General features: G+C 37.9%; 1 protein-coding gene across 1 annotated transcript in view; it reads left to right on the top strand.

Annotated features, from left to right (window-relative positions):
* TMEM212 (transmembrane protein 212) overlaps positions 1–25,933 on the top strand; it is a gene marked incomplete at both ends in the record, with an annotated part of 172,031 nt that extends 146,098 nt beyond the window's left edge. Inside the window, one exon of the mRNA XM_084232721.1 lies at positions 25,439–25,933. Within this exon, the coding sequence (XP_084088847.1) occupies positions 25,439–25,933 (495 nt within the window). The remainder of the gene's footprint in view (positions 1–25,438) is intronic.
* Positions 25,934–26,386: the final 453 nt, after the last annotated feature.

The raw sequence follows: 26,386 nt of genomic DNA, 5'->3' as shown, positions 1-26,386 counted from the left end.
TCATAGTGCTGTGTCTTAGCCCCTTGCACCACCAGGGAGGCTCTCCAAGCAGGTTTTAAGAGGACAGCGATGTGCTCTCTCCCAGAGCTTCCTCTGTTCTGGGCTCAGAGAACTTTCTTCAGTTGGCTTCGCCTGTGGCACACCTGGCGATGCTAGTATCCCAGCATCCCATCATCCTTGACATAATCCTCTTTTCAAATTTCTTACACTCTAAAAGCACAATGTCTTCAAAACAGTTTTTGTGTTTTGTTTTCTGCTTCTCTTTGTGTTTGCTTCTCTTTGTCAGCTTTCTTAGATCAACTATGTGGAGGTTATTTAACTTGGGCAGTTTTTACAGCTCTTCATTAGCTCACCTGTAAAATGGAGATAGCAGCTGTAATATTGTAGTTTCAAAGTGTGCTGTGATGATTAAATGTACTAACACATGTACAAGGCTTTGAATATTTCCTGGCACTGAGTAACTCTCTTTAGATATGGTCTGTTATTATTTACTCAAGGATAAAGGGAAAAATATTAGAAGCTTCCATACAGAATGAATAAGTAATTGATAAATTGGAGGGTGGGGTAGGGGAGGAAGAATAGACTGGCAGGACAATTCTCTTCTGTACACCTACAAGAAGGTAGAAGGCAGCAGAATGTATTTTCTAACTAAAAATCCTATGACCACTTGCGTATCTTTTCACTTGTCAGAATGAAATAGTATAGATATAGAAAATGCATCCCTCACTACATAGTAAGTGTTCTGTGAGGGTTTTCTGTTATTGCCATTACATTGGACCACGACCCACTACTAATCTCTATTCCTGGATTAGCACTATCTTCCACTTACATTCCATCCGTAGCCTCGCCTTCATCTGACCCAGACTTCTCTGGGCTCTTCACGCTTAGATTTCAATTATTCTGGCCCCAGGAAACCAGAGTCCCACATTCCATTCAAACTAATGAGTTTCTCTCCCAATTTTACCAGGTTTGTGTTAGATATCAACAGATTTTATTTAGGAGACTAAAGGGGAAAAAAGGAATAAATTTGGTGTCCTCAAAATCTTAGGAAATGTAAGAATCCTGGAAAATACCAAAATCAGAACAGATTTTAACAGTTTCATAAGAAAATCTTCCTTGCTTTTATTTAACTTTTAAATTCCTGTTTGTAAAAGGACTTCATATAATTGAAAAGTTCGTTCTTTGGAGTTGTATTGTTTTTCTACTGGTTACTCTATTGTTGATTTAATTGGCATTTCCTTACAAGTAAATCATTTCTTTATTGCTAATATTTGAGATTGTTTACAAAATTTTATATCTGACATTTCATTCCTACCAACTTAAAGAGAGAAAAGTAATTCTTATGTTTCTAATTCATTTATCATTGAATCATCAAATTATTGTTTTTCTAAAAATTATTTGATCTATCACTAATCTCTGAATCCTTCAAAACTTTTTTATGTCTCTTTTCCCCCTTCTTAAAGATGTTGCTCTCTTTGTAGGTTTTATCAGTGAAGTAAGTGCCTTTTATTTAACTCATGAATCTCCAACTGAGCTATTGCATGAACAGGCTTACCGGTACCTCAGGGGCCTCACACTGATGCTTTTCTGCCTGCAATACTCTCTTAGATAACTAATTAACTTGATTTAATTTCCTGGTTAACTTCTTCAGTTCCTTGGTTTAAAAGTTACCTTTTCAATGAGGCTCACCCTGATCACCCTCTGTAAAAATTACAAAAATAAAATTTAATCAGTAACAATACCCATAAGTAATCACATAAATTAGCACACAAAAAAGAATTAACCAAGTAAAACTTAGACTCAAAAAAATATGTTTGAACTTGATGTTTTTCTAGTCCAAATTTCTCATTTTACAGTTGAAGCCCAGACCGATTAAATGGTTGCCTGCAGATGGGACAAACGATAAAAATCAAAAAACAGTTGAATTAAATAGGGTTCTCACACTCAATGTGCACAAAGCTCAATTCCTCTCATCCTCCACTCCTGTGCCTCCTCCTAACTTCCCTGTCTTAGTTGATGGCAACACCATCCTTTCAGTTACTCAGATCGAAAACCTTGGTAGTATAGTCTGGAATCAGAGAATATATTTCTATTTTTTTTTCCCTTGAAGGCAATCACCCTAATCACCCTTTCTTTTTTACCACTGTATCTAATCTGTCAAAAATCCTCTGCTTTTTTTTTTTTTAAGATTTATGTACTTATGCATACAAGAAATGGAGTACTGGCCAGAGGGGTGGGGGGTGGGGAGTCACCAGAGACAAAGTGGGGAACAGAAAAGGTGGATCAACTGAAATACACTGCTTAGGGGAGCAGCCGGTGAGACAGGAGAGGTCTGCTGCGCCATGTGGTTAGCTCCCTGGCCCAGGATTGAACTCATGCTGCAGTGACTGCAGATTGCTTCATAGGTTGTGTCTTAACCCCTTGTGCCACCAGGGAGGCCCCTCTGCTCCTTTTTCAAAATACAATCCTACCTCCACTTCATCTACCACACTTGCCTGAGGCCACGTCATCTCACTCAGAGACAAGTGCAGTGTTCTAACTGACCCCCCTGCTTCTGCTCTTGCCCGGGAGGATCTATTCGCAAGCAGTAGCCTTTTAAACCCAATGGCATTCTTGTGCTGTTTCCCAAATCCGCTAACAGATTCCCCCTTCACTCAGATAGTGTCACCAGAGAACCTGTCACCATTTGGCTTCCTGTTTCCCCCTCACCTTATCTTCTGCTCTACCCCTTGCTCTCTACAATGTAAACAGAGTAATCACATTATTCCCTCCTTATGGTCTTTTCCTGATTCTCTCCCTTGCCGGCATGCTCTTCCTCTAGGTATGCTCCTCGTATGCCATCTCCTTTGTTCAAAAGATATTTATTAAAAAGTTTACATCAATCTTCTTGTTGAAATTTGCAAGGTGCCCATTTATACCCTATTGACAGCTAACCTCTCTCACACCTTCTATTTCTCTTTTTCTTTCAGGATGTCTCACCTTCTAAGATACTATTTCCTTATCCAGCATGTTTATCACTTATTATTTGCATGTGATAATGTAAGCTCCATTTGTCTGTTTTATCGTTGTATCCCCAGTACCTAGAACAGTACATAATGCCAAGTAGGCATTCAAAAAATATTGTTGCAAAAAAGAAAGGTTGTGAGACAGACAGGCAGGACTTCCACCCCTGCATATGTGCTCAAGGGACTACTTATGTTGCCTCTATCAAGTGGACACAACTAAAATCACTGAAAAAAAATTTAGCAGGTTGGAAGCAATACAGACTTCAAATTGCCAGGAATTGTGTACTACTTGTTCTTCATCTTCCCTTTCCTGTGCCTTATTCACTGGTGAAAACTGTGACTATCACTTATTCCACCCAGAATTTTTTTAATGGAGTCATTACTTTACCTTAAATAATATGAAGGTTCTGCATTTTATTGCCCAGCGTGCTGCATTTCCCTAAGTTATTTATACTTTAAGAAAAAAAACAGCAGAAAAAGGGGAATACTTATTCTGAAACAGTAAGTCTTTATTGGTGAAATTCCAGGCAGTATGGTTTGTGGATGGTGGGAGAAGTTTCAGTTACCCAATATAAATATCGGTTTTCCCTGGTAAAATCTATTCAATAGTATGGATTTTCCAAAATACTTTTTGAATTACTATACAATTTTTTGAAGAAAAATTTACAGAACAAATCAAAAATGGGTATGATTTATGAACCCAGATACAGCAAGGTCAATGATCTACTTTAGAAGGATATATTCAGTAGAAGATTTGTAATATTTAATAAAACATGGTTTGGAATATGACAAACTAAAATTCTGTAGCAGAAATAAAGGTATGACTATGGTATGGAGGGCAAAGGGATTGAATTAAAGTACGGAAGTATAAGAGATGAAAAATGAGACAGCTCTGACAATCAAAAACTTAATCAATTTTTCAGATATTTTAAGCAACAAGATCTCTCCTGCATTTTTAACAATCTATACATTGCAAAACATCAAGAGATAATGTCAAGTTAAGAACACAGATAGAACAGGTACAGAAGAAATCAATGTGGTACAAATGTCTTTTAAAAATAGATTTGGATTTGAGTGTGATATCAGGGAAGAAGAGTTGATTGAGTTGGGTATGAGAATGAAATTGCTTCGTGATGGGTGAAGAAATTAAGTTAATTCCAAGAATAAACATAGTTAAATAGGTTCCCATTTGTATTATAAAATGATTGTATAGTATATGTTTATACATACATGGAGAATATTTCTGGAAACTCACACCAAAAAAATTGCGATTACTTCTGAAGAGAAGATATGGAAGTTTGGATGGGACACAGATATAAAGAAATTTTACAACCATTCTATATGTGTCTATATTATTTGGCTGTATAGCTTTGAAGATAAAGTATATAGAAAAAAGTTTAACAATTTTCAAGGACAACGTTTAATAGAAGTTTAAGGAAAGGTATAAGTACATCTTGATGATACTTCACATCAGACTTAATAATTATGAATAGTATTTCTCCTTGAAATTGCACATTTTTCAGTATTGAATTAAAATTTTATCTTTAAATTGAGTACAGTATGCACATGTCAAATGGATAAATGCCAACAATCCTTTGAATAGCACATGAATTAAACACATTTTTATTTCTTTAATGACTTTAAGATGATAAAAAGACTTTTTGGTCAATGAATTGTGCCAGGAAACAAAATTAAACAAAGGATACCATGTGAGGGTTACTATTGTTAACTGTGGCATAGTTCACATAAGAAATTAACACATATTTCAATTCCATTCAGCAGGATCTATTGACCAGCAGTTCTGTAACACAGTAGGCTCTGTGCTTGTGTCTGAGGGATGCAGAGCACTTGGAAATCTCATGGTGTTGCCAGAGTTCACTGACCACAGGAGAATTATAACAGGGTGTGATGTATGTGAAAGAATACATACAAGGTACACAAATAAGGAGGGATAGATAATCTGTGCAGGTCAGGAAAGGTCTTACAGAGGAAGGTCGTGAAGGAAGAACAGATTGCTAATTGGACACAATTTAATACAGGGAGGGCATTAGAGGCCTGAAACTTGTTGCTGCTTTGAAGAGTATCCTGTGCAGTTTGTACTGCTGGGTGCTTAGGGCATGTGTGATGCCTTTGAAAGATGATAAGGCTGAAAAGAACAAGCAGCAGTTTTCATGAGGGCAGGAATATATCTGCTTTATTCATTATTCACATCCCTAACACAGTGCCTGATGTATGATGTACAGAACAGCAGTAAGTGTTTACTGAATTGATGAATGAAACCAAAATGGAGAGAAAACATGCTTTAGATAACAAGATCAGAACAGGAGAACCTTGACAGAAGGTTGTGACCGTGTTATTAGAACGAGCTACTCACCCGCCACTCAAAAGTCAAAACTGGAGCGGCAAGAGGTGGTGGGATGAAACCAAGTATAATCAGGAACCAGCAACCCGAGGAGATGGCAGACTATTATCACAAAGACCACCTCTGCTCTCTCAAGTTAACTGGAGGGTTTTTTTTTTTTTTTTTTTTTTTTAAGAGAGAGGATCTATGTGGGATGTGCAGGTCAGCATGTTCAATTCTGATGTTATCTTGACTCACGGCCATCTGGTGATCAGACTGACGTCATTCGTCAAGGGCAAGGGTTAGTGATTCACTGAAAAGTTCACCATTTTGGTTTCAGCTGGTTTTGCCTGTTTTTTTTTGTTGTTGTTGTTTTGTCTTCAGGGACAGAGCAAGGACAAGGAACATAGGGTTACTGGTCCTGAGGAACATAGGAACATACTGGGCCTGGTGACAGATGGGTGCAGCAAAGGCAAGGGTTTCATACTCTGTGTCACAGGCATATTTATGAGTATGAAAATCATTAATTTGTTAAATATAAATCTATAAAAGATCCCATGAATTTGGTAATCATTTTACTATTCTTCAATTTTTTTTTCATATAGCCGATCCTGGGTAAATAAAAATACTTACACAATTAACTGGGTTCCACCATCGAATTTTACCAGTATGGGTTAGAACCAAGTATGGGTTAGAACCCAGAGCTGCACCAAGAATTGGCAGAAAAATCACTGCATTAAAAATGTCTTCCATCCTGACTTCCTTTTTTGCCATTTGGCTCACCATCTGAGCTTTGTTGTAAACATAATAAACTTGCTCTCCTTTCACACTGCTTCTACCAAGAACTTTCATCAAAGAATGCCACTTGAGGGGAATGTTCTTAGGGAGGGATCTGCTGCTTCTGGTCCCCCTTGGCTAAGGCTCTGGTGCTTGAACTTCTCTCGACCTCTGGGAAGCCTTGATTGGGAGTCAGAAGCCATTTCCATGGAGTGGTGAAAGTCTGATTGCAGTAAATTGAAGATGAGGAATGATTGTCATCCCAGAGACTGGCTCTGAAGCACATTCTTTGGGCTAAGCACAAAATCTATTCACTTTAGAGAGAGAAAAAATAATCAGAAAAAGTTTTTAGCTTGGCTCCCTACATGGAAAATGTTCCCATAACAGTGGGAGCTTTACTGTATGCTTTTCTTAACATTCTGTCTATCATGCTCATTTCACACTTTTCCCTTGCTTATCTATTACTGGAACGCCCTTCCCATGCTCTCTGCTTACCTAACGCCCGTCCGTTGCTACCAAACATCCATTCCTCTGTTTCTGGGAATATTTCACCAAATTTCCTTTGAGAAGTCTCCTCCCCTATTGTTTGTACCATTTTGGTGGAATTGAGTCTGCTCTGAGCTCTAGAGGTGAGGAATTGTCACAAAAATTAATCAGAGCCAGTGAGGTGCTATGTTACATTTATAAGGGAGTCTTGGAAAGAGAAACTTCCTTATCTCTTTCAGAACACAATGGAAAAGCTTCTACCTTCTTTTGGACAATGCAGTACAAAGAAGAGGATCTAGAATAGCTATGTGCCTTTTATGACCAGGAAGGGAATCAGCTGAAAAAAAACATAATAAAGTCAATATTAACTTTTGTTCCCTTTCACATGGACTTGTGTGCTGCAGTATTAAGTCATATCATTAGAGAAGGGGACACTATTTATCAATATAATAATAATTATTATTATAACAATGATAGTCCTTTCAGTACAATATGTTGCTAAGGACCACTAGATTTAAGTCCAGCCATTTGCTAGGTATGTGACCTGAGAAAATTTCCTTAAATTATTTATTGTTTGTTGTAAGTTTATACCCTCAAACAACAAATGTCCTGTCCTCCCCAACTTGCATTCCCTGGTAACCATCTTTTTACTCTTTGTTTTTATGAGTGTGGCTCTGTTAAACTCTACATTAAATAATATCATACAGTACCTGTCTTTCTCTGATTTATCTCACTTCATATAATGTGCTGTACTTCCATTTATATTGTGGACATAACAGATTGTCTTCCTTTCTTCGACTGAATATCCCAATGTGTATGTTCATACATACATACATTCACATATACCACATCTTCTTTACACCGTTCATTTGTTGATGGGCACTTAGATTGATTCCATATCTTGGCAAATGTAAATAATATTGCAATAAACATCAGAATGCATCTACTACTTTGAAATCCCGTTTTCCTTTCTATTGAATATATATCCAAATCTAACCATGGAATTGCTGGATTATATAGTAGATCTATCTTTAATTTATTTTATTTTTTTTTCTTTTCTCTTTTCCCTTTCTTTCCTTAAGAGGCATGTATTTCATTCATTCATTTATTTGTTTGTTTGTTTGTTTATACATGCACTGGGTACAGTCAGAAGCGCGGGAGGGTGAGAGAATTCACCAGAGCCAGAGCGGGGAGCAGAGCAGGCAGAAGGACCGAAGTACACTGCTGAGGGGGGCAGCGGGCGGCAGGAGAGGTCTGCGGGCCATGTGGGACCCTCCTCTGGTGGCCGGGGAGCAGCCGGGGATCAAACCGGCGCCGCAGAGGCCGCGGGCAGCTTTGCAACCCAGCGCTCAACCGCTGCGCCACCAGGGAGGCCCTATCTTTAATTTATTAAGAGACTCCCATATTGTTTTCCATAGTGGTTGAATCAATTTGCATTCCCACCAGCAACATGTAGGAGTTCTTTTATCTCCACATTCTTGCCAACACTTATCTTTTGTCTTCTTGATGATAGTCATTCTAATAGGTGTGAAGTGATATCTCATTGTGGTTTCGAACTGCATTTCCCTGTTGATAGTGATGTTGAATATCTTTTTTATGGACTTATTGGCCATTTGGATATCTTCATTGGAAAAATTATTCTATCCATTTTAAAATTGGATTATAGAAATTTTTGGTTGTGTGAGTTCTTTATATATTTTGGATATTAACCCCTTTTTTAATAGATGGTTTGCAAAAATATTCTCCCACTCTGTAGGTTGCTTTTGCATTTCAGTTGCTTATTTTGCTATATAGAAGCTTTTATGTTTGATATAGTATCATTTATTGATTTTTGCTTTTTTATTTGTACTTTGTGTCATATCCAAAAGGTCAACAAGGCCAAGACTAATGTCAAAGAACTACTTTGACATTTTTTTAAAGGAATGTTACAGTATTAGGTCTTATATTTAAATATTTTATAGTATCAAGTCTTATGTGTAAGTCTTGTTCTAAAGGTATTTAGTCTAGTACATATTTGGAATGTTGGACCCAATAGTTAGAAATATATACTTGCCCACATTTTCAGTATGAAAAAGAAATTAAGTAGTAGTTAAAAATTAAAGATCATTTATAAATTAATAAAATTTCTTTATTTTTTGAAATCTCAGAATATATTTCAAAATAATTTGTGTGTTAAGAAATAAATATGTAAATTGGAAAAGAAGTAGATGTAGATGACAATGAAGTTGCTCCATATCAAAACCTTAATAATTGCAACTAAATAAATACTTACAAGAAAATGTATAGCACCGCATAAACATGAGATAGTGATTTAACCAGAATGTTATTTCTTTCTTTTCATTACTTCTACAAAAATTTGAGGATATATCATAAAAATAAAGATTTTTAAGAGCTTATTTTGAAAAATAATAAACAGGAAATTTTCTATGTAAGGATTTTATGTAGAAAAAAATGAATGTGAATAAAATTTATAATGTTAAAATTATAATTGAAATCATTTTATATCCTTAACAGCTATAAAAATAACCTATGGTTTCAACACAATGTACACCATTGGAATTATACTTGCTGAAAATAGATACAAATCTAGCAAGCAGAAAATAGATGGGAAACAGAAGACAGTTTAACGAAGGGACTATTTACAAAGGTGTGGGCAAGGTTAAGGACAACAAGGCATGATGAAGTACTTGGGAATGTGTTACCACCCTAGGCATCCTGACAGAAGCTATGATCTTTGGCAGAGAAACACAGTGCCAATCTGTTACTTGACACTGAGGGAGCTAAAGAATAAATATCCCAACCATTCTCTCTTTCTGTCCTCCCACTTCTAATTGTACTTCTTATGGTCAAACTCATTCAGAAGTTAGAGGGTAAGAAAACCTTTTGTTGTAGCCTATTGAATGGCCTGTAGGGTCGCAAGAAGGAAAGAGAGTAGATTTGTAAGGAAATATCTAACATTACAAAGACATAAAATACAATTGCTGTGCTCTCAAAATAATGTGCTCAGTTGGCCCAAATCCTGTTTTTCTTATAGTAAAAGCAAGATATGTTTGGGGGCAGCTAGTTTATTTTCAAACGTTCTAGTGATGGTAGCTCACAAATTTCTTAACTTTCCATGTTGTGTGAATTCAGATTCTCTGAGAGACATATGTGAATATAGGGTTAAACGTGCAAGAGACTTATTGGAGAAAATTCCTGTAAAAGATAAAGGAGTTAAAGCAGGTATAGATAAGGAGAACCTCAGACAGCATAGCAGTTCTGATACCTGTGAAATGAGAGGGGGTAAAGATAGGAGGACTGGGTAGGAAGGGAATAAAACTATAGCTCAGTTCTAACAAAATATTTCCAGGCCAATCAGGGGGTTCTTTGAACCAAAGTCACCTACTAGAGCTATCCCATGACCTACAATAACGAGTCTGTCCCAGTAACCCTGCTATGCTCAATCACTTACTATGAACAGCCTGGAGGAAATGTGGCCTCAAAGAATGTAGTGGTGGATCCAAAGGAATGTCAGCTGGGGTTGTCAGTCATCTATGCTACTTACAGCAAGAGAGGTGAAAGGCTTATTTTTCATGGTTACCACACATGTTGTTTATCTCTTTGTGAATCTGAATACTAAAAGGAGAGAAAAGGGAAAAGCAGTCATTACAAATAGTGCTGCAATCACCAAGAGAATGTGGATAGAGAAAAGTTCCAAAGACTAAGCTGTGGGGCATCCTAATATTAAGACCCTTGAGGGGAAAGGAACCAACAAGAGACTTACAAGAAACAATCTGTGAAGGGGGAGGACAATTCAGAGAGGTTGGTGTCTTAGAAGTCAAGTGAAAAAAATATACCATGAGTGAGTGATCAACCATGTTAAATGCTATAGACAAGTAAGCTGAAAACTGAAAAATGATTGATGGTTTTGCTCTATGAATCTTGGTGATTGACGAGAAGCTTCAGTGGAATGATGAAAGTGAAAGCATGGAGAATTGGAACAGAGAACTTGGAGACAGCAGATATAGGACACAGATCTTCAAAGAGTTGGAGTCAAGAGTTTATTGATTGAGATATAATAACTATAGATGCTGTAAATAATTACAGCATATCTGGTTATTGCTTTATTAGTGGTATGTCAGTAATGTTATTAGAATGTAGAATGAAGTCACTAATTCTGCCTAGAAGTTAAAGCTGAAATTTTCCAAGGTGACTTTTAAACTAAAGCTTGAGGATTAGGAATTTGTCTGGCAAGAAGAAAAAGGGGAGAAAAAAATAGTGCTGTATAGGAAGGAATCAAATGTTATGTAGATGAAACAGCTTGAGGGTCACACAAAGAACTTTATGCTCTTGAAGTACTCTACTATGCTGAAAAATGCTCTCCCTTGGGTCAAGGCTTTGAAGACATATATTTTAGATCTTCATGGGAAAAGAATTGATCTTTAGGGCATGCCTAGTCTTATTATCTTTTTGGTTATAGCATAACCTCTGTCCATGGCATAACATGTGTTTCACTCTATGTGACCATTAATTATATTTTCCTGTGTATCTCGATAGACTCAGAGACTAAAAATTGAATCTTAGTTATTTTTATAACACATCCAAATCTGGTACATTGTTGAGTTCTAAAGATATAATGGTTGAGTCTAATGATTAAATGTATGAATTAATGAGGGTTAGTTGCTTAAAGGATTCTGAAGAGATGAGTTTTAGAGAAATAAACTTAGGTTGGGACTACAAGATATGGCTTACTGTTGGGTAGTCGAAGTTGGTGAAAGCCTGGGAAGTATGTGCAGAAGGAGAGGGAACTAAATACATGTTGACTTCATAATATATACTTGGTCAGATAAAGGCAAATTAAGAACAAACCCTGGAAAGCTAACTATAGAACTGAGGCTTTCAGAGGGGCAGGGGCAGGGGGAGTAGTGAGAGCAAGGTAGGGAGAGAGCACAAAGGACTGTGGTGATGAATTGTGGGTGTCTTGGTGGGAAGTCTGGTGTGGTAACAACACCTCAAAGGGGAGATTCTGTACTTTTAATACCCAAACACCTATGCAAACCAATGTTTTCTCAATAGTAATAATCAAAATAAATATGCCTTGGTCTCTATGTTCAGTCAGCAATTAGTTGTCATGGTGATGCCATATATTATCCATTTTGCTCAACTTCCCCTTAAAGCTGTGTCTATTGGACATAAAATTAACCTGCTAACTCAACAGTTCTCATAAAAATAATAAAACTGTCACACTATAAATTATAACTGAAAAGGCAAACAACAGATTGATTTTCACAACTCAACTAATTGCCCTGTTATTGTGGAACCAGAGCTGATGTCAAAGAATAGAAGAGTAAACTTGTTAAGGAAAAGATCTTGGGACAGTCTTCCCCAGAACTCTGAGGATGGTCTGAGTTAAAGCCTGTGTCATATAAAGACCACAGGCTTGATGAAGCCTTGACCACAGGACTTGATGAACATGTCCATGCTCTCTGGTTATTACGACAGAGGAAGAAGAGAGGACTGAGGAGTATGAGCTAGATAATACCATTTAGAGTGATAATACCTGAATTTAGGTTGATATTCAACCAGAAACATACCTATATGGTGTGAAGGCCTATCTTTGTTCTGATTAGTTGTTTTCAAAGTCATATCCAGGATTAAATATTTTTGTCATTCTTATTTGGGTTTGAGTCCTTACTCAATTCTTTTTAACTTCTTGACTTAAGCAAGTCACTTAACTTCTCCCTGTTTATTTCTTCTTCTACGAAATTGAGGCAATAGTGATGACAACACTCCTCTTACAAGGATTAAATGAGGAAATATAAATAAAAGCATACTATAAGCTATAAATGAACTATAAATATTAGCAGTTATAATTGATTAAAATGGCAATTACTGAAGCACTATTCATTTGCTTTAGCTCTTTAATGCTGAGAGGTAAGTATAACAATTATTGATGGAGCAGTAATCTTCAATTCCTAAAAGTTAAGGCCTTGGGTAGAATGTGAATTGAGAAGAGTTTTTAAAATAAAGATAACAATACTGAAAATACTTAAAATGCATACAATGTCCTTTTGTTTGCACTAAATCTTAGAATGTCACCTTATAAACAATAAAGTTCATAATCTCTGACTAGGCAGTATAGCTGACCATGCTACAAAATGGAACACAACTAAATTGTCCTACTTTCAGAACTATCTGAATTGGCAAAGTTTTTATTGACTTTTCTAAATGTGCAAACTCTGATTTCAAGTACCATGTATATCTCAAAACAAAAATAATAAGGTAGAATAAAATTTGAGAGTGAATACAATTCCAATGAATACGATTTCCAACTAGGTGATTTAATAAACATTTATTGAGAATCTGTTATTTTCAAGTCAGTGCTAAACATTTTGAGATAAACCAGGATATATAAGACATCAATTATATTCTTAGTTTGGTTGTTTTTAAAGTACACACAATGATTAATTTTGTCAACTTTGATCAAACATTAGTCTAAATGTCACTATGAAGGTATTTTTATAGATGGATTAACATATAATTCAGTAGACTGAATAAACACATACTCACACCCTCTTGGTTTTCAGGAAAATCCTGACAAATCTAATGCACTAATGTAGTATATGATCAAACTATACTTTCATTTTTCAATGTGTGATAATCTGAGTTTACAAATATCTTCAGGAGAAAGATAATGATTAAACTTTGTCCATCTTAACCTTGAAATATTAACATAAAACCAGATAGTAAATGTTGTTAGTCAATATATGAAAAGTAAATGAAAATTAAAATATCCTAAGAAGATTAAACAATATATTCTTTGATCCATCATGTATTAACTATGGAATTTTAAAGAGTTAGTTTTGTTTGTATTAATGTTATGATTCAGGGAATTTTAAAGTGGATTTAACATAAACTATTTCATTCTAACTCTGATGATTTTTCCTTGAACTGCTTTGAATTAGTTTCCTGTTACTTGACGACAAACTAATCCTAAATAATATATCCACTTTTCATAAGGATAGAATAGCATATAGTAAAATAAGTTAAAAAAGGTCCATTAAAATAAAGATAAAATGATTATGAGTTATTTAATGCAAAAAGAGGTGTAATGGTCTTACTAGAAATCCTAGGGTAAGGATAATTGCTATAAGTGGGAACAAAATTTATCTCTGACTTTCAAGCAGCCAAGACAAAAAGGAATTTCAACAAATTACCTTATTCTTATTGTCAAAGGAAGTCTATTACTTCATGAAGAAGGAGAAGCTTTGCTTGCACAAAAGTGATGGAATAAGAGAAAGCTATTAGGGATTTTTCCTGTAATAAGCACTGAAAGAGAAGAGAATAAACTTGTAAATATTTATTGAATCTCTATTATATACAGTACATCCATATGTCCATTGATAATAAACCACTCTGTGTATTATAGGCATCACTGGTAATTCATAATTTTTTATCATATTGAATATATTATTCCAGTAATAGTATTATTTTTGACATCTCATTTAAACTTTCATGTCATTATCTCATGACTGCTAACTAAAAGTGATCAGATTCACAGTTAGGTTGATTAGGAATTTCTTAAATTGAGAATAGATGAAATTATGGGAACTCCTTGTTGGGTTGAACTTGTCACTATTATAATTTTGATATAAGATATATGATAACATTTCCTTTCTGAAAAAAACATTCCTCATCTTCATATTATAGTGATATTTCCCTGTGTAATTTATCAGCCCGTGCAATGATGCCTTTTAAAGCTCTGTAACGACTGAATAGTTGGCAGTTCCACCAAAAGAAGGAATGAATTGAATAAACAGGAGCCATAGTGGTTCACACAAACAAAATACATAGGGTTATTCTTATTGATATGAATAGTAACACAGCAGAATAATCTAGAAACAAATATTGTGATATCTTTATGGACAAGGCAAAAATGTGTTTGGCCTTTCAAAAATGCTATACTAGTTAATTCATTCACAGAATGCCAGATGTTGGAGGTAAAAATGACTTAAAATATTGCCTAGTTTTATAGATAATGTCTGATAAGGAGCCTAAGACCCAGAGAAGTAAAATTATCTTTCTGAGATTACAATAGCATGTCAACACAACAGTACAGAACCAAGACTGTACACCAGTGGGCTTTTTCTACCCCATTCAATAATGTTAGCAGCACCATTTTTTACTTAATGCTACCTCAAACTTAAAAATGAAATGTAAATGGTAACTCCTCTGGCAACAAATTGACTCATTCCAGAGATATTTGAAATATAGACATTAGACCAAGGCTGGGGTTGTGTCTGTGCACCTTTGGTGGCTTGATCTGAAGGTCCATGGGGAAAGATATTGGCCAGAGAGTGAGTCACTCCTGGAGCCAGTCTAGCAACATTGCTTCAGAGGTGTGTGACATGGTTGTGACTGATTCCTTCTCTAGTCTATCTTCCAGAGCTTGTGTCAGTATTCGAGGATACATTAGAGTTGTAAGTAGTGTAAAAGCTGTTTTTGCACACATTTTTTGCTCCAGTCTTTTCCCTACTTTACATAGTAAATTGGTGAGTTTTGTCATTTTAACAGTAGTCCAGGTCATCCTCATCCACTCTAATGGAACTTCCTGCTCCTAATCTATCCTCCTTCCCATCCAAGGATTACACACTGGGCAGAGCCATCATTTACTGAAGTAAATCAGATTTTAGAACAAACTAAGCCCAAAGTTTGCAAATGGAAGAAATAACAAAAATCAAAATAGAAATAAATGAAATAAAGACCAGAAAAACAACAGAAAAGATGAGTGAAACTAAGTGCTGGGTTTTTTAAAAAGATTTATTTATTTATGGGCCTCCCTGGTGGCACAAGGGGTTAAGCACAGCTTCTGCAGCACGAATTTGATCCCTATCTGGCCAGGGAGCAACACACATGGCGCAGCAGGCCTCTCCTGACTTGCCCACTGCTCCCCTTAGCAGTGTACTTCAGTCAATCTGCCTGTTCTGTTCCCCACTCTGTCTCTGGTGAATTCTCTCACCCCTACACCTCTGGCCTGTACCCCAGTTCTTGTGTGCATAAATAAAAAAATCTTAGAAAAAGATAAAAAATTATAGCTGAATTAAGGAAAAAAGAGGGAAGACAAATAAAATTGGAAATTGAAGAGATTTATAACTGACACTACAAAAAATACAATGGATTATGAGAGACTACTATGAACAGTTATACATCAACGATTGGGTAAGCTGGAATACCTGGGCAAATTCCCAGAAAAGTACAAGTTACCAAAACTGAATCATGAAAAATAAAAATCCATACAGACCAATAATAAGTACAGAGATTGAGTCAGTAATAAAATATCTCCCATGGCAAGATGAACTTCCTTGTACATTCTACCAAAAATTTAAAGAATTAATTCTAAGTCTTCTCAAACTCTTCCAAAAAAATTAAAGAGGAAAGGAATACTCCCAAACTTATTGTGCAAGACCAGCATATCATAATACAAAATGCAGGTAAAGACACTGCAAGAAAAGAAAGCTACAGGTCAATATCCCTGATGAATATAGATGCAAAAATTGTCAGTGAAATATTACCAAACTTAATTTATCACATTGAAAAAAATGTTTGCCATGATCAAGTGGGATTTGTCCCTCAGATTCAAGGACGATTCAACATATACAAAGCAGTAAATGTGATACGTCACATTCATCGAATGAATGGTAAAAGTCACATGATGTGGGAAAAACATTTGACAAAATGCAATATTTTCATGATAAAACTCTTTCAACAAATTAGGTGTAGAAGGAATTCTCCTCAACATAATAAAAGCCCTATATGACAAGTTCAGAGCTAACCCCATTATTCAAAGACAAAAAGTTATAAGTTTTACCTTGAAGATTAGGAACAATGTAAGAGTGCCCACTGGCATCACTCATTTTCAACACAGCACTGGAATTCCTAGCTGGAGAAACTAGGCAAGACAAAGAAATAAAATGTATAAAATTATAATGGAAGAAGAAAACTCTCTGTGTTGCAGATAATATGATATGATCTAATATAGTGAAAATCCTAAGCCAAAGCCTATTAGAACTAATCAACAATTTCCATAAAGTTACAGGACACAAAAATCAACATACAAAGATGAGTTGTTTTTATACAACAACAAAGCATATGAAAAAGAAATAGAGACTAAATCTATTTAAAATAGCATGCAAAGAATAACAAACATAGGAATAAGTTTAACCAAGGAAGTGAAAGATCTCTTAAATGAAAACCATGACTTTGATGTAAGAACTTGAAGAATACACTAAATAATCCTATTAAAAATGGGCAGAGGGACTGGTACCTTTCCAAAGAAGACATAGAAATTGATTACTCTGTGCATTTCTGAAAGCACTGTGTTCTGGTAGAAGTGATTTCTCCAACTGCCTTGAGACCCTCCTTGACAGGGAGATTGGGGGTGGGGATATGCCTGAAGTGGAAGCTGTGGTGGCTACAGTGACTATGGAGCTGAAGAGAAACTACTTGAGCTCCTGTGGAAGTAAAGTAGAATCATAAGAACATAATGAATAAAGAGGAGAAAACCTACGTTGACTATTTAGTCCCTGATGCCATGTACTTCAAATTAATATTATCTGATGGCCATAGGTTTACAATGGCATAAAAAGAGAACATGCATTAATATCAAGAATATTAAAAACCATGTTGAATGGCCCTAGTCAGTTTGTTGAAAATGAAACCAATGAATTTTAGAGAGCTTCAATTTTAGAAAGACCCCTTTAACCTGTTATCAAAAGCATGCATATATTTAACCCACGAGGTTATCTATACTAACAGTTTGGACATTCTGGAATTCCCTGTTGTACCCAAAATTTCAGTAGAACTGCTGATAGTTGGTAGCATCATATAATGTTAGATAAAATAAATTATTTTAATAAACTGTGGAGTTTTTTCAATTAAAAAAGGTCTAGAAATGACCAGCAGATACATGACAAGGCACTCAACGTCATTAATCGCGAGGGAATGCAAATTAAAACCATACTGAGCTATTATCACATACCTGTTAGGATGGTTATTATCAAAAAGCCAAATGATAAATTTTTATGAAGATGTGGAGAAAAGGGAAACTCTGTGTCCTCTAAATTATAAATTCGTTCAACCACTATGGAAAACAGTATAGAGGTTTCCTTTAAAAATTAAAACTAGTAGTACCATATGATCCAGCAATCTTATATCTGGGTATATATTTTAACGAAAATGAAATCAGAATCTTGAGGAGATATCTACACTCCCAATCCGTGGCAGCATTATTCACAATAGCCAAGAAATGGAAAAAAACCTAAGTGTCCATCCATGGATGAATGGACAAGGAAGATGTAGTTTATGTACATAATGGACTTATTCTGTCACGAGAAAGAAGGAAATTATGCCATTTGGGACAACATAGTTGGGCCTCGAGGACATTATTCTAATGAAATAAGCCAGATGGAGAAAGACAAATATTGTATGATAGCACTTAAATAATGAAGTAAAACACTAACAGCATGGAGAGTATGATTTAAAGACCATGAGATATTGGGAGCCCCAAATCCTCTATTTGACTAGCAGAGTTTGTGTAGAAAGATGGGAAAGTGAGTTTGTCTGCGAGGGGTGCTGGTCTTGTGGAGATATGTGGGCAGGCTCTCCATGGTAGGAAGCGTAGCACACACTGGGGTACCCTATTAAGCACAGCACTCTAATTGGGCTAACAAATTATTAAAAGCCGCTGAAAAAAATTGTTCATTAATTCACAGGAAACCTCTAGAAAGAAGAAAGAGTCCAAGGGATTGAAAAGTTCTGCAATAACGGAGGCTCTAAAAGTCACAGAGAGGGTGCTTATTAATGTCAACAGGATCAAGAAAGAGTATTATGACTATTTTTTTTTTTGCCGGAGGGTATACAAATGCAGAGGGTACCACAAATTATGCAGTGGAGTCTCCCATATTTGGGGAAATTGCAAAGTTAAGCACACCTGGAATGCAAGGGACAAATCTTCCTTAGGAAATCCACCTTCATGGTCTTTGCTTCTTCCCTGCCAGGTAAATATAATGGGTTCAAAATTTACCTGCCCTGGCGTGTGTGGTTTGAGACATACAGAATACGTGTGAAATACCAAAGTTATGCTTTCAAGAACCGAAAGAAATATTGAGGTAACTACACAAAGATGAGAAATAATTTCAAATTTCATATCCTACCTTTACACATAAAATGGATCCAATGGCCTCTGCAGTAAATTTACTCTATGTTCAACTCATGGTTTCTAGTAAAATCTCAGAATATTTATCCTTGATCAAAATAGTTGGCATCTGAGGCAGATTACATGACTTCTAATATGTCTTTCCTTCATTTCTCTGTGCATTACACCTCTCTCTCTTTCTCTCTCTCTCTCTCTCTCTCTCCCCCACCCCCCTCCCTACCTACCTATCTATCTATGCATTCATTTCTATCTAGGGTGAATTTTGAATAATTTGTTTGAGGAAAACAGTATTTGGCACACTTGTAAAGAGACCCAGCTATACAAAGATCTCGCCCTCTTAGGATGAGACGGTGACCACAGGAGTAAATCAGGCATGAGGGTGGACAAGAGAGATGACAATGATGATGGAGAAAGTCAAACCCAACCTGTTTCCTATGGTCAATGTGGTTCAGGGTAAGTCAGTGATGGACAAAAATGACTTTGCCTCAAATTTGCCTCCATTTGGAAAAAACTTACTAATGGTCCTTGGCCTTATTTTTTATGTTTTTCTGAGAGATTTAGATGGCCATGTGGAAAGTGTGCTTGTCATATTTGTCAATTTCACGAATCAGGGAAAGGTTGTTTGATGATGGATTCAATGTCCAGAAAGTCCTAGATAGACTGGGATGTGAGAATGAAGCATACAATAAAATTGAATAAAATCAAACAGTTAACTAACATTCATGGAAGTCAATTAAGATTAAATCAATTGCCGTCCTAAAGTATGCCCAGCTTGATAACTTTTCATGGAAGAAGAAACATGAATTAATAAGATGAAGAAGTGGCTGAGAAAATGAACACAGCACTAAATTGTAGTGACACAAGTTGTTTCTCCAAATTGAAGTAGGAAAACATCCACTCTGCGGAGCTCTCTGATCAGATCTGAAATATTATGAACAGAATCTGGATACCCAACTTTCAGAAATGTAGGCCTCTAGATGTGTTGGAAGGAAAAGATGGAGAGGAATCCAGAAGCCACGTATTGATTTTAGAATTCAGCATGTCAAAGATGTTTTCTAGGATTAGAGACTTTATTTTTTTTAATTTTATTTTTATATCCCCCATACAATTGCAACCCCCTTATTTTGACCCCAATCCCTCCTTTCCCCACCCCCTCCCCCCATAGTGTGTCTCTGGTTTATATTTGTTTGTTGATTTTGATTTTTTCTTTCTTTTAGTTATTCTTTTTCCTGGTCCCTTGTGTAGGTTTTCTAGATTCCTGCTATGAGTGAGACCATCCGGTATTTTTCTTTTTTTTTCTGGCTTATTTCGCTGAGCATGATCCCTTCCAGTGCCATCCATGTTGCTGCAAATTGCATGTGTTTATCTTTTTTGAATGCTGAGTAATATTCCATGGTGTATATGTCCCACATCTTCTTGATCCAGTCATCTATTTTTGGGCATTTGGGTTGTTTCCAAAGCTTAGCTATTGTAGGATTAGAGACTTAAAAAATAATTGCTGTAATGTTGGTTTACATGTCTAATTTTAGAATACAGGTTCACACATCTTCAAATGTGCTAACCACAGGATCCTCACCACCAAAGCCTTTTACCATAGCCCACAGAATTTCCTCTACTCTTTGATCCCTGTACCCTACTACGGTAACCTCAGTTCTGTAGGCAGAATGAAAGAGTTTGCTTTGATTTTGTATTGTCTATCCCTTTGCTTGTTTCTTTATAGAAACATATAAATGCAAGCCCCTAGTATTTGTCTTTCTCCTTCTGATTTATTGCATTTATTTAATAGCCTCTAGTTCCATTCATGCTGTCTCAAGTGACAACAATTAAGTTTTTTAATATAGCTGAGTAATATTCCATTGTGTGTGTGTGTGTATATATATATATAAAACGTACTCTATAAATATACTATATCTTCTTTTATATATATTCTCTCACTCATATATATACATATATATGTGTGTGTGTATATGTGTGTACACTCTATCTTTTTTTCCTAATCATTTATCATTTGACACTTAGGTCATTTTGATAACTTGGCTACTCTAACTAGTGCTGCAATGAATAAATGAGTGCATATATCTTTTCAAATTAGTGTTTTTATATTTTTTGGATAGTTACCGAAGAATAAAATGGATACATTATATGTTGATCTATTTTTAATTTTTTGAGGAAACTCCATACTCTTTTCTACAGAGGCTGGACCAGTTTTCCCACTAACATTGTAAAAGGCTTCATTTTTCTCCATAATTTCACCAACACTTGTTGTTTCTGGTCTTTTTATGATGAGCAATTCTCAATGGTGTGAGGTGATGTCGCATTGTGGTTTTTGATTTACATTGTCCTCATAATAACGAGTATTAGCTACGATGAGCATTTTTTCAGTCAGTCTATTGGCCGTTTGAAGGTCTTTGGGAAAATGCCCTTTCATATCGTCTCATTTTTTGATTGTTTGATTTTTTAAATTGTTGAGTTATATGAGTTATTTGTATATGTTGAATATTAACCCCTTGTCAGTTATGATGTACAAATATTTTCTCCCATTCAGTAATATGTCTTTTGTTTTACTGATGTTCTTTCACTGTACAGAAGCTTTCTCATTTAATGTTGTTCTATTTGTTGAATTTTGCTTTTGTTTTTCTTGACATTGGAATAGAGTCTCTAAAAACATCCCTGAGGCCAATGTCGGGGACTGTATTGAATATATAGTCAAAGTTTTCTTCGATGTATTTTATGGCATCCAAGTTTGGTCTGACATCCAAGTCTTCATTCCAATTTCAATTAATGTTTGTAATGGTATGACACAGTGATCTAGTTGTCTGTCTACAGAGGCAGAAACAAGACCAGTGAAGGAATGTTGTAAGGGAGTGGGTTTCAGAAGACTTGGGTTAGATCCAGAGTTCTTGATGGCCACTGACAAGAGGTTTCCATTTTCCTGGTGGTGTTTAGGCTTGGATTGGGCGCTTCACTGTCATAAACATGGGAGCAAAAATTTTGCTTTGGGAGGGAGAAAAGGCTGACAACTTCTAGTCTCTATCAACCCTATGACTTTATGAACCCTGGACAGTCCCTCAGCTTCTACTTGAATAGTTCTGATAACTGTAACATAGATATTCTTCCTTGAAAGGTCTTTAAAAAATGTTGGGTTACAATTTGCCATTGTCTTGCTCTGAACAATAGAAAGAAGGCAAAACCACAGCTTTGGCTGGTTACATTGTTCTGGAGAAACGTGTGCAATTGAAGTTGCTATATTGCTCTTAGATTGTATTATTGACTAAGCTGGCTGTCCATTACTCTCGTTAGCGCTCTAGTCAATTCAGAACACTCTTCAAAACAGGATTAATTGACTTTTCATCAATGTTCATATTGAAGCTGGTATCAGATCTGGCTCAGAGCATTAGAACAAGAAGTAATTGCAAAGAGTTAATGCCCTCTGTCTAAGGTCAAGATTGGGTTTCAAGATTAGAGGCAAGACTGAGCCTGCCTGACTGAATCCAGTAACCCCAGCTCTATGCAGGGAAAGGATATTCAGGCTAAGTATTTGCCTTGGCCTTCTCTGTTTTCTGTATTACTAGTCATTGCGATATTTGAGAAAGATTCAAATTGAAAAATCTTGAGGTTAAAGAAGTATTCAGAGGTTTCGTTGTTTGAGACCTTTCCAAAACTAGTTCTAAACACATGCTTTCCTATGTGCTAAAGTTGTATTTCTTTTGTTATAATTTAAGTTGTATGAAATCAGGAAGTATGACTTTGAAACTTTTTTTTTTTTAATTCAAGTAAAGCTACTTTTCATGGAATGACAGAAGGGTTTACAAGACTGTATTTGGGATAGGTTTTAACTTGCAAGTATCTTCATTTGGATGTTAATTTTTGTATTTGAGCAAATCCTAAACTACCTCTTGCAGTACAAGCCTTGTTATGACCATGGTTCCATAATTTGGAACCGAAGATGGTAGATGACTTAAGTTGCCAATGTCTAACACTAATACTCACTGCTGTGGGCTAAGGCCCCTCATCTCATTTCCAGAACCATCTTGCTTGGCTATGTCTTCATCATCTCCCAGGTAGGTTCAGAGCTTACCTCTCTGACATGCACCTTGGTCTACATCTTGCTGCCTGTAGATGAACCTGTTTCAATCACTTCATACCTGTATAACTCAGTGTTTTCTGATTGTATTACCTGTAAGTCCTCAATGTGCAGTGGAGAACTCTCTTAAATAAAAGTTCTACCCTTTTCCTTGACGTTTCCATTTTCTGTCTTACTCATACCCTCTGGAAAGATATTGTTCATTCATTCAAGGAGGAACCAATATTTATTGGTATTTAATACTCATGACCTGAGCAGAAAGACAATATCACCACTAAATAAGTAAGAAATCCCAGGTTCAGAGAACTAATAACTTGCCTAATGTCACTATCTTTTGTCTGATTATAATTTACATGCTCTTTTGTTTCACTATACTTCCTCTCATTTTGCAAACATTTATTAGGTGTCTATTCTGCGCTAGGTATTAGGATAAGTAGATGAAGGATAAGGATAAGTAGATGAATGACATCACACATATGAAGATACAGTAAAAAATGCATAGCATTTTGCATACACTGAATCCTTTTAATTAGAACAAATTCAGTCTGGTGGAAGAAATAGATAGAAATATTTCTGTTTTCCGAATTTCTCTTGCTTGGTCTTACTTCATTTTCCAAATCTGTCCTTCAACACATGAATTTAACCTTCCACCCACTGAAGATTGCCATTTATCTAGTTATTCAAATTTCTTCCACATACTTTACAATTAATTATTCAACAAACATTTATAAGGGGTACTCTATTCAAAGCACAATACTAAGTTGATGCTGAGAATACAAAAATGAACAAGACCCTGTCAAGTGGAAGGCATAAACAATGGTTTCAGAGCAAAGTGAGAAGAGCTGAAAAGAATTGAGAGGTTGTGGAGAAAGGAGCTATGAGAGTATGGGGAGAGAGGGAACGGCTTTAGCTGGAGCGCAAAGATAATAAACGATCCTAAGATAGGGAAGAGGAAGAAATGTTCCAGACAGAATAAAAGCAAGTACAAAGGGACAGAGATGTGCTTGGAACTCATGAATCAGCTGGGCTCCAGGGCATGGTGAGGGGGAAGTTGAGGCAGGGCTGGAGAACCAGTGTTTTTTTCATGCAAGATTAGGACCCAGGATCAGAAGCATGCTTTAGAAAGATGTCTTCCAGAGACACTTTGGAGACATTTGGGGAAAAGAAGCTAGTAAGGTGAAGGGACCCATTTACCTGGATTTGCCTTTATATCCCTCATCTTCAAAAAAGAAGTGCAAATTCCACAAAGGAGTTATTGCACAGTATTCTTTTATGTTCTTTGTGCTTTAATATGGTACTATTCCCAAGAACTTGATCTAAGAAATGGTTATTACTATTACCCCCCCTTTCCTCCCCCCCATTATATTTTTAGGTCAGTAAAATAATATGTTGCTTCTGGTCACTACTTTGTAGCCTATTGTGTAGTTGAGGCTGAATGTAATTATTTAGAATACCTGGAAAGCTAAGGAGGAAAAGGGCCTCCCTGGAGTAATGCCTGCCCTCTTGTCTCCAGGGTAAGTTGAGGGGTGGGATGGAATGCACTCTGGTACTCATTTTGAGCCTGTACAAGTTACACACTACATTTGATTTAATGAATAGAAACTCAAATTATCCAACGTGTCCTATTGAGGTCTATGCAATGTACTATGTTTGACAGATACTGAAATATCTGAATTAAGGAACAGTGTCTGCCTTTGTGAGCATAGATTGGGTACTGAGAGTGGGGGATAGACATTTTAAGTTAAGTATAATAAAATCTGTTCATGCTATGATTGCCTTGTGAACAAAGTGCTGTGGGAAACAGACAGAGTGATAAAGTAGCTCCCAAGATTGTAGTGGGATTTAAAAACACATGTGTAGGGTCTCCCTGGTGGTGCAAGTGGTTAAGCACCACACTATGAAGCAATCTGCAGCCTCTGCAGCACGAGTTTGATCCCCCAGCTGGCCAGGGAGCTACCCACATGGCACAGCAGACCTCTCCTGACTCGCCTGCTTCTCCCCTCAGCAGTGTACTTTGGTCAATCTGCCTGTTCTTTTCCCCACTCTGTGTCTGGTGAATCCTCTCACCCCGCCCCTCCCATTATCTCTGGCCTGCACCCCAGCTCTTGCATGCATAAATAAATCTAAAAAAAAAAAAATACTGAAAAACTAAAAATCCAAATGCCCAACAGTTGGACAAGAGTTAATCATGACCTATTAAAAAAATAGAAATACATGTGTAAATGAAGTAATGTCACAGCATCTTTGCTTTGATTACTATTCAGCAACACCGCATTTATCTAGGTGTTTGGGTGATCCTTTGCAGAACGTGCCACGTCGCTCGTCGAGCTGCGCGCCCCAAGCCTCAGCCTTCACTACAAGGACTGAACCAAAAAGAATTTCTGCTAAAGTTATGCAGGCCCGGGGGGCAAAGCAGGCTCCCCAGCGCAGCAGCCACCGAGCTGGAGGCGGCGGTTATACTAAGCAGTTTACGGCAGGGGGCGGGCCCCAAATCCCCATGTGGTCCCGACATCATTGACATGGCGGAATCCCCCATCAAACCCTCCTGGTAGTTATTGGAGCGGCGGCGGCGGCCGGAGGAGGAGGCGGAGAGCAGCGGCGCGACGGCGGAGCGGCGAAGGGGGGCGGCAGGAATCTCGGGGCTGCCAGCTGGGGGGGCGCAGGCGACCCGGTGTGTGGCGCGCCCGGAGCCCCGCGTTGCAGCCCGGGAGAAGGTGAGGCGCGCGGGGCGGGCGGGCGGGGGGCGCCGGGACCCCGCACCTGGGCCGGCGGGTCGGGGCGCGCTGGAAAGCCCCGGCCGGACGCCGAGTGCGCCAACGCGCGTTCCTGTCGGGGGCGCTCCGGCCGCGCGGCGCTTCCCGGGGCAAACTTGGCGCCAGAGCGCGGGGGCGCCTCACGCTGGCTGGGGCGCCCCGGGATCGCGGGGCCCGGGAGAGGGGGGTCGGCGGCCGCTTTGGGGCCGCGTCTCCCTGGGCTCGGGTCCCCCGGCGGTCCCTCCCGCCGGCCGGGGCTTGGCGAGGGGGAAGAAACGCGCAAATTCTTGTTGATGGAAAAAAAATCTGGGCAGTGGCTCGCGCTCGGGCTCGGCTCGGCCTCCCCCGCCCCTGCCTTCCCTGTAGATTTTGTCCGAGGAATCCGCTCCCCCTCCCGGAATCTCGGCGGCAGGAACGCGCCCGGGAGGGGGCGGGCGGGCGGAGGGGCCGCGGAATCTTCGACGTGTCACTTTCTGAGGCTGTAGATTTCCATATGGTGGAGGGAGGAGGGTGGGCGTGCGGAGCGGGGCTGGAAGTTTGGGGCCGCCTCTCCGCGGCGGGCGGGGCGCGCTGGGGCCGGGGACCCCCGGGGAGGCGCGCGGGAGGGTCGCGCGCGCGAGCGAGCCGGGCCCGCAGCCCCCCGCCCCCGGCCGGGCCTCTCCGGGACACTCCCCGCCTCGCTCTGGCCACCCCGGTGCGCGCCACGTCCTCCCTCCCCGTCCTGCCCCCCGGGCTCCCCCCGGGCTG

This window comes from Talpa europaea (genome assembly GCF_964194135.1).
Source record: "Talpa europaea genome assembly, chromosome: 4".
NCBI classification, from domain to species: domain Eukaryota; kingdom Metazoa; phylum Chordata; class Mammalia; order Eulipotyphla; family Talpidae; genus Talpa; species Talpa europaea.
The sequence above is the reverse complement of the archived record's forward strand: the minus strand, read 5'-3'. Positions and strand labels throughout refer to the sequence as shown.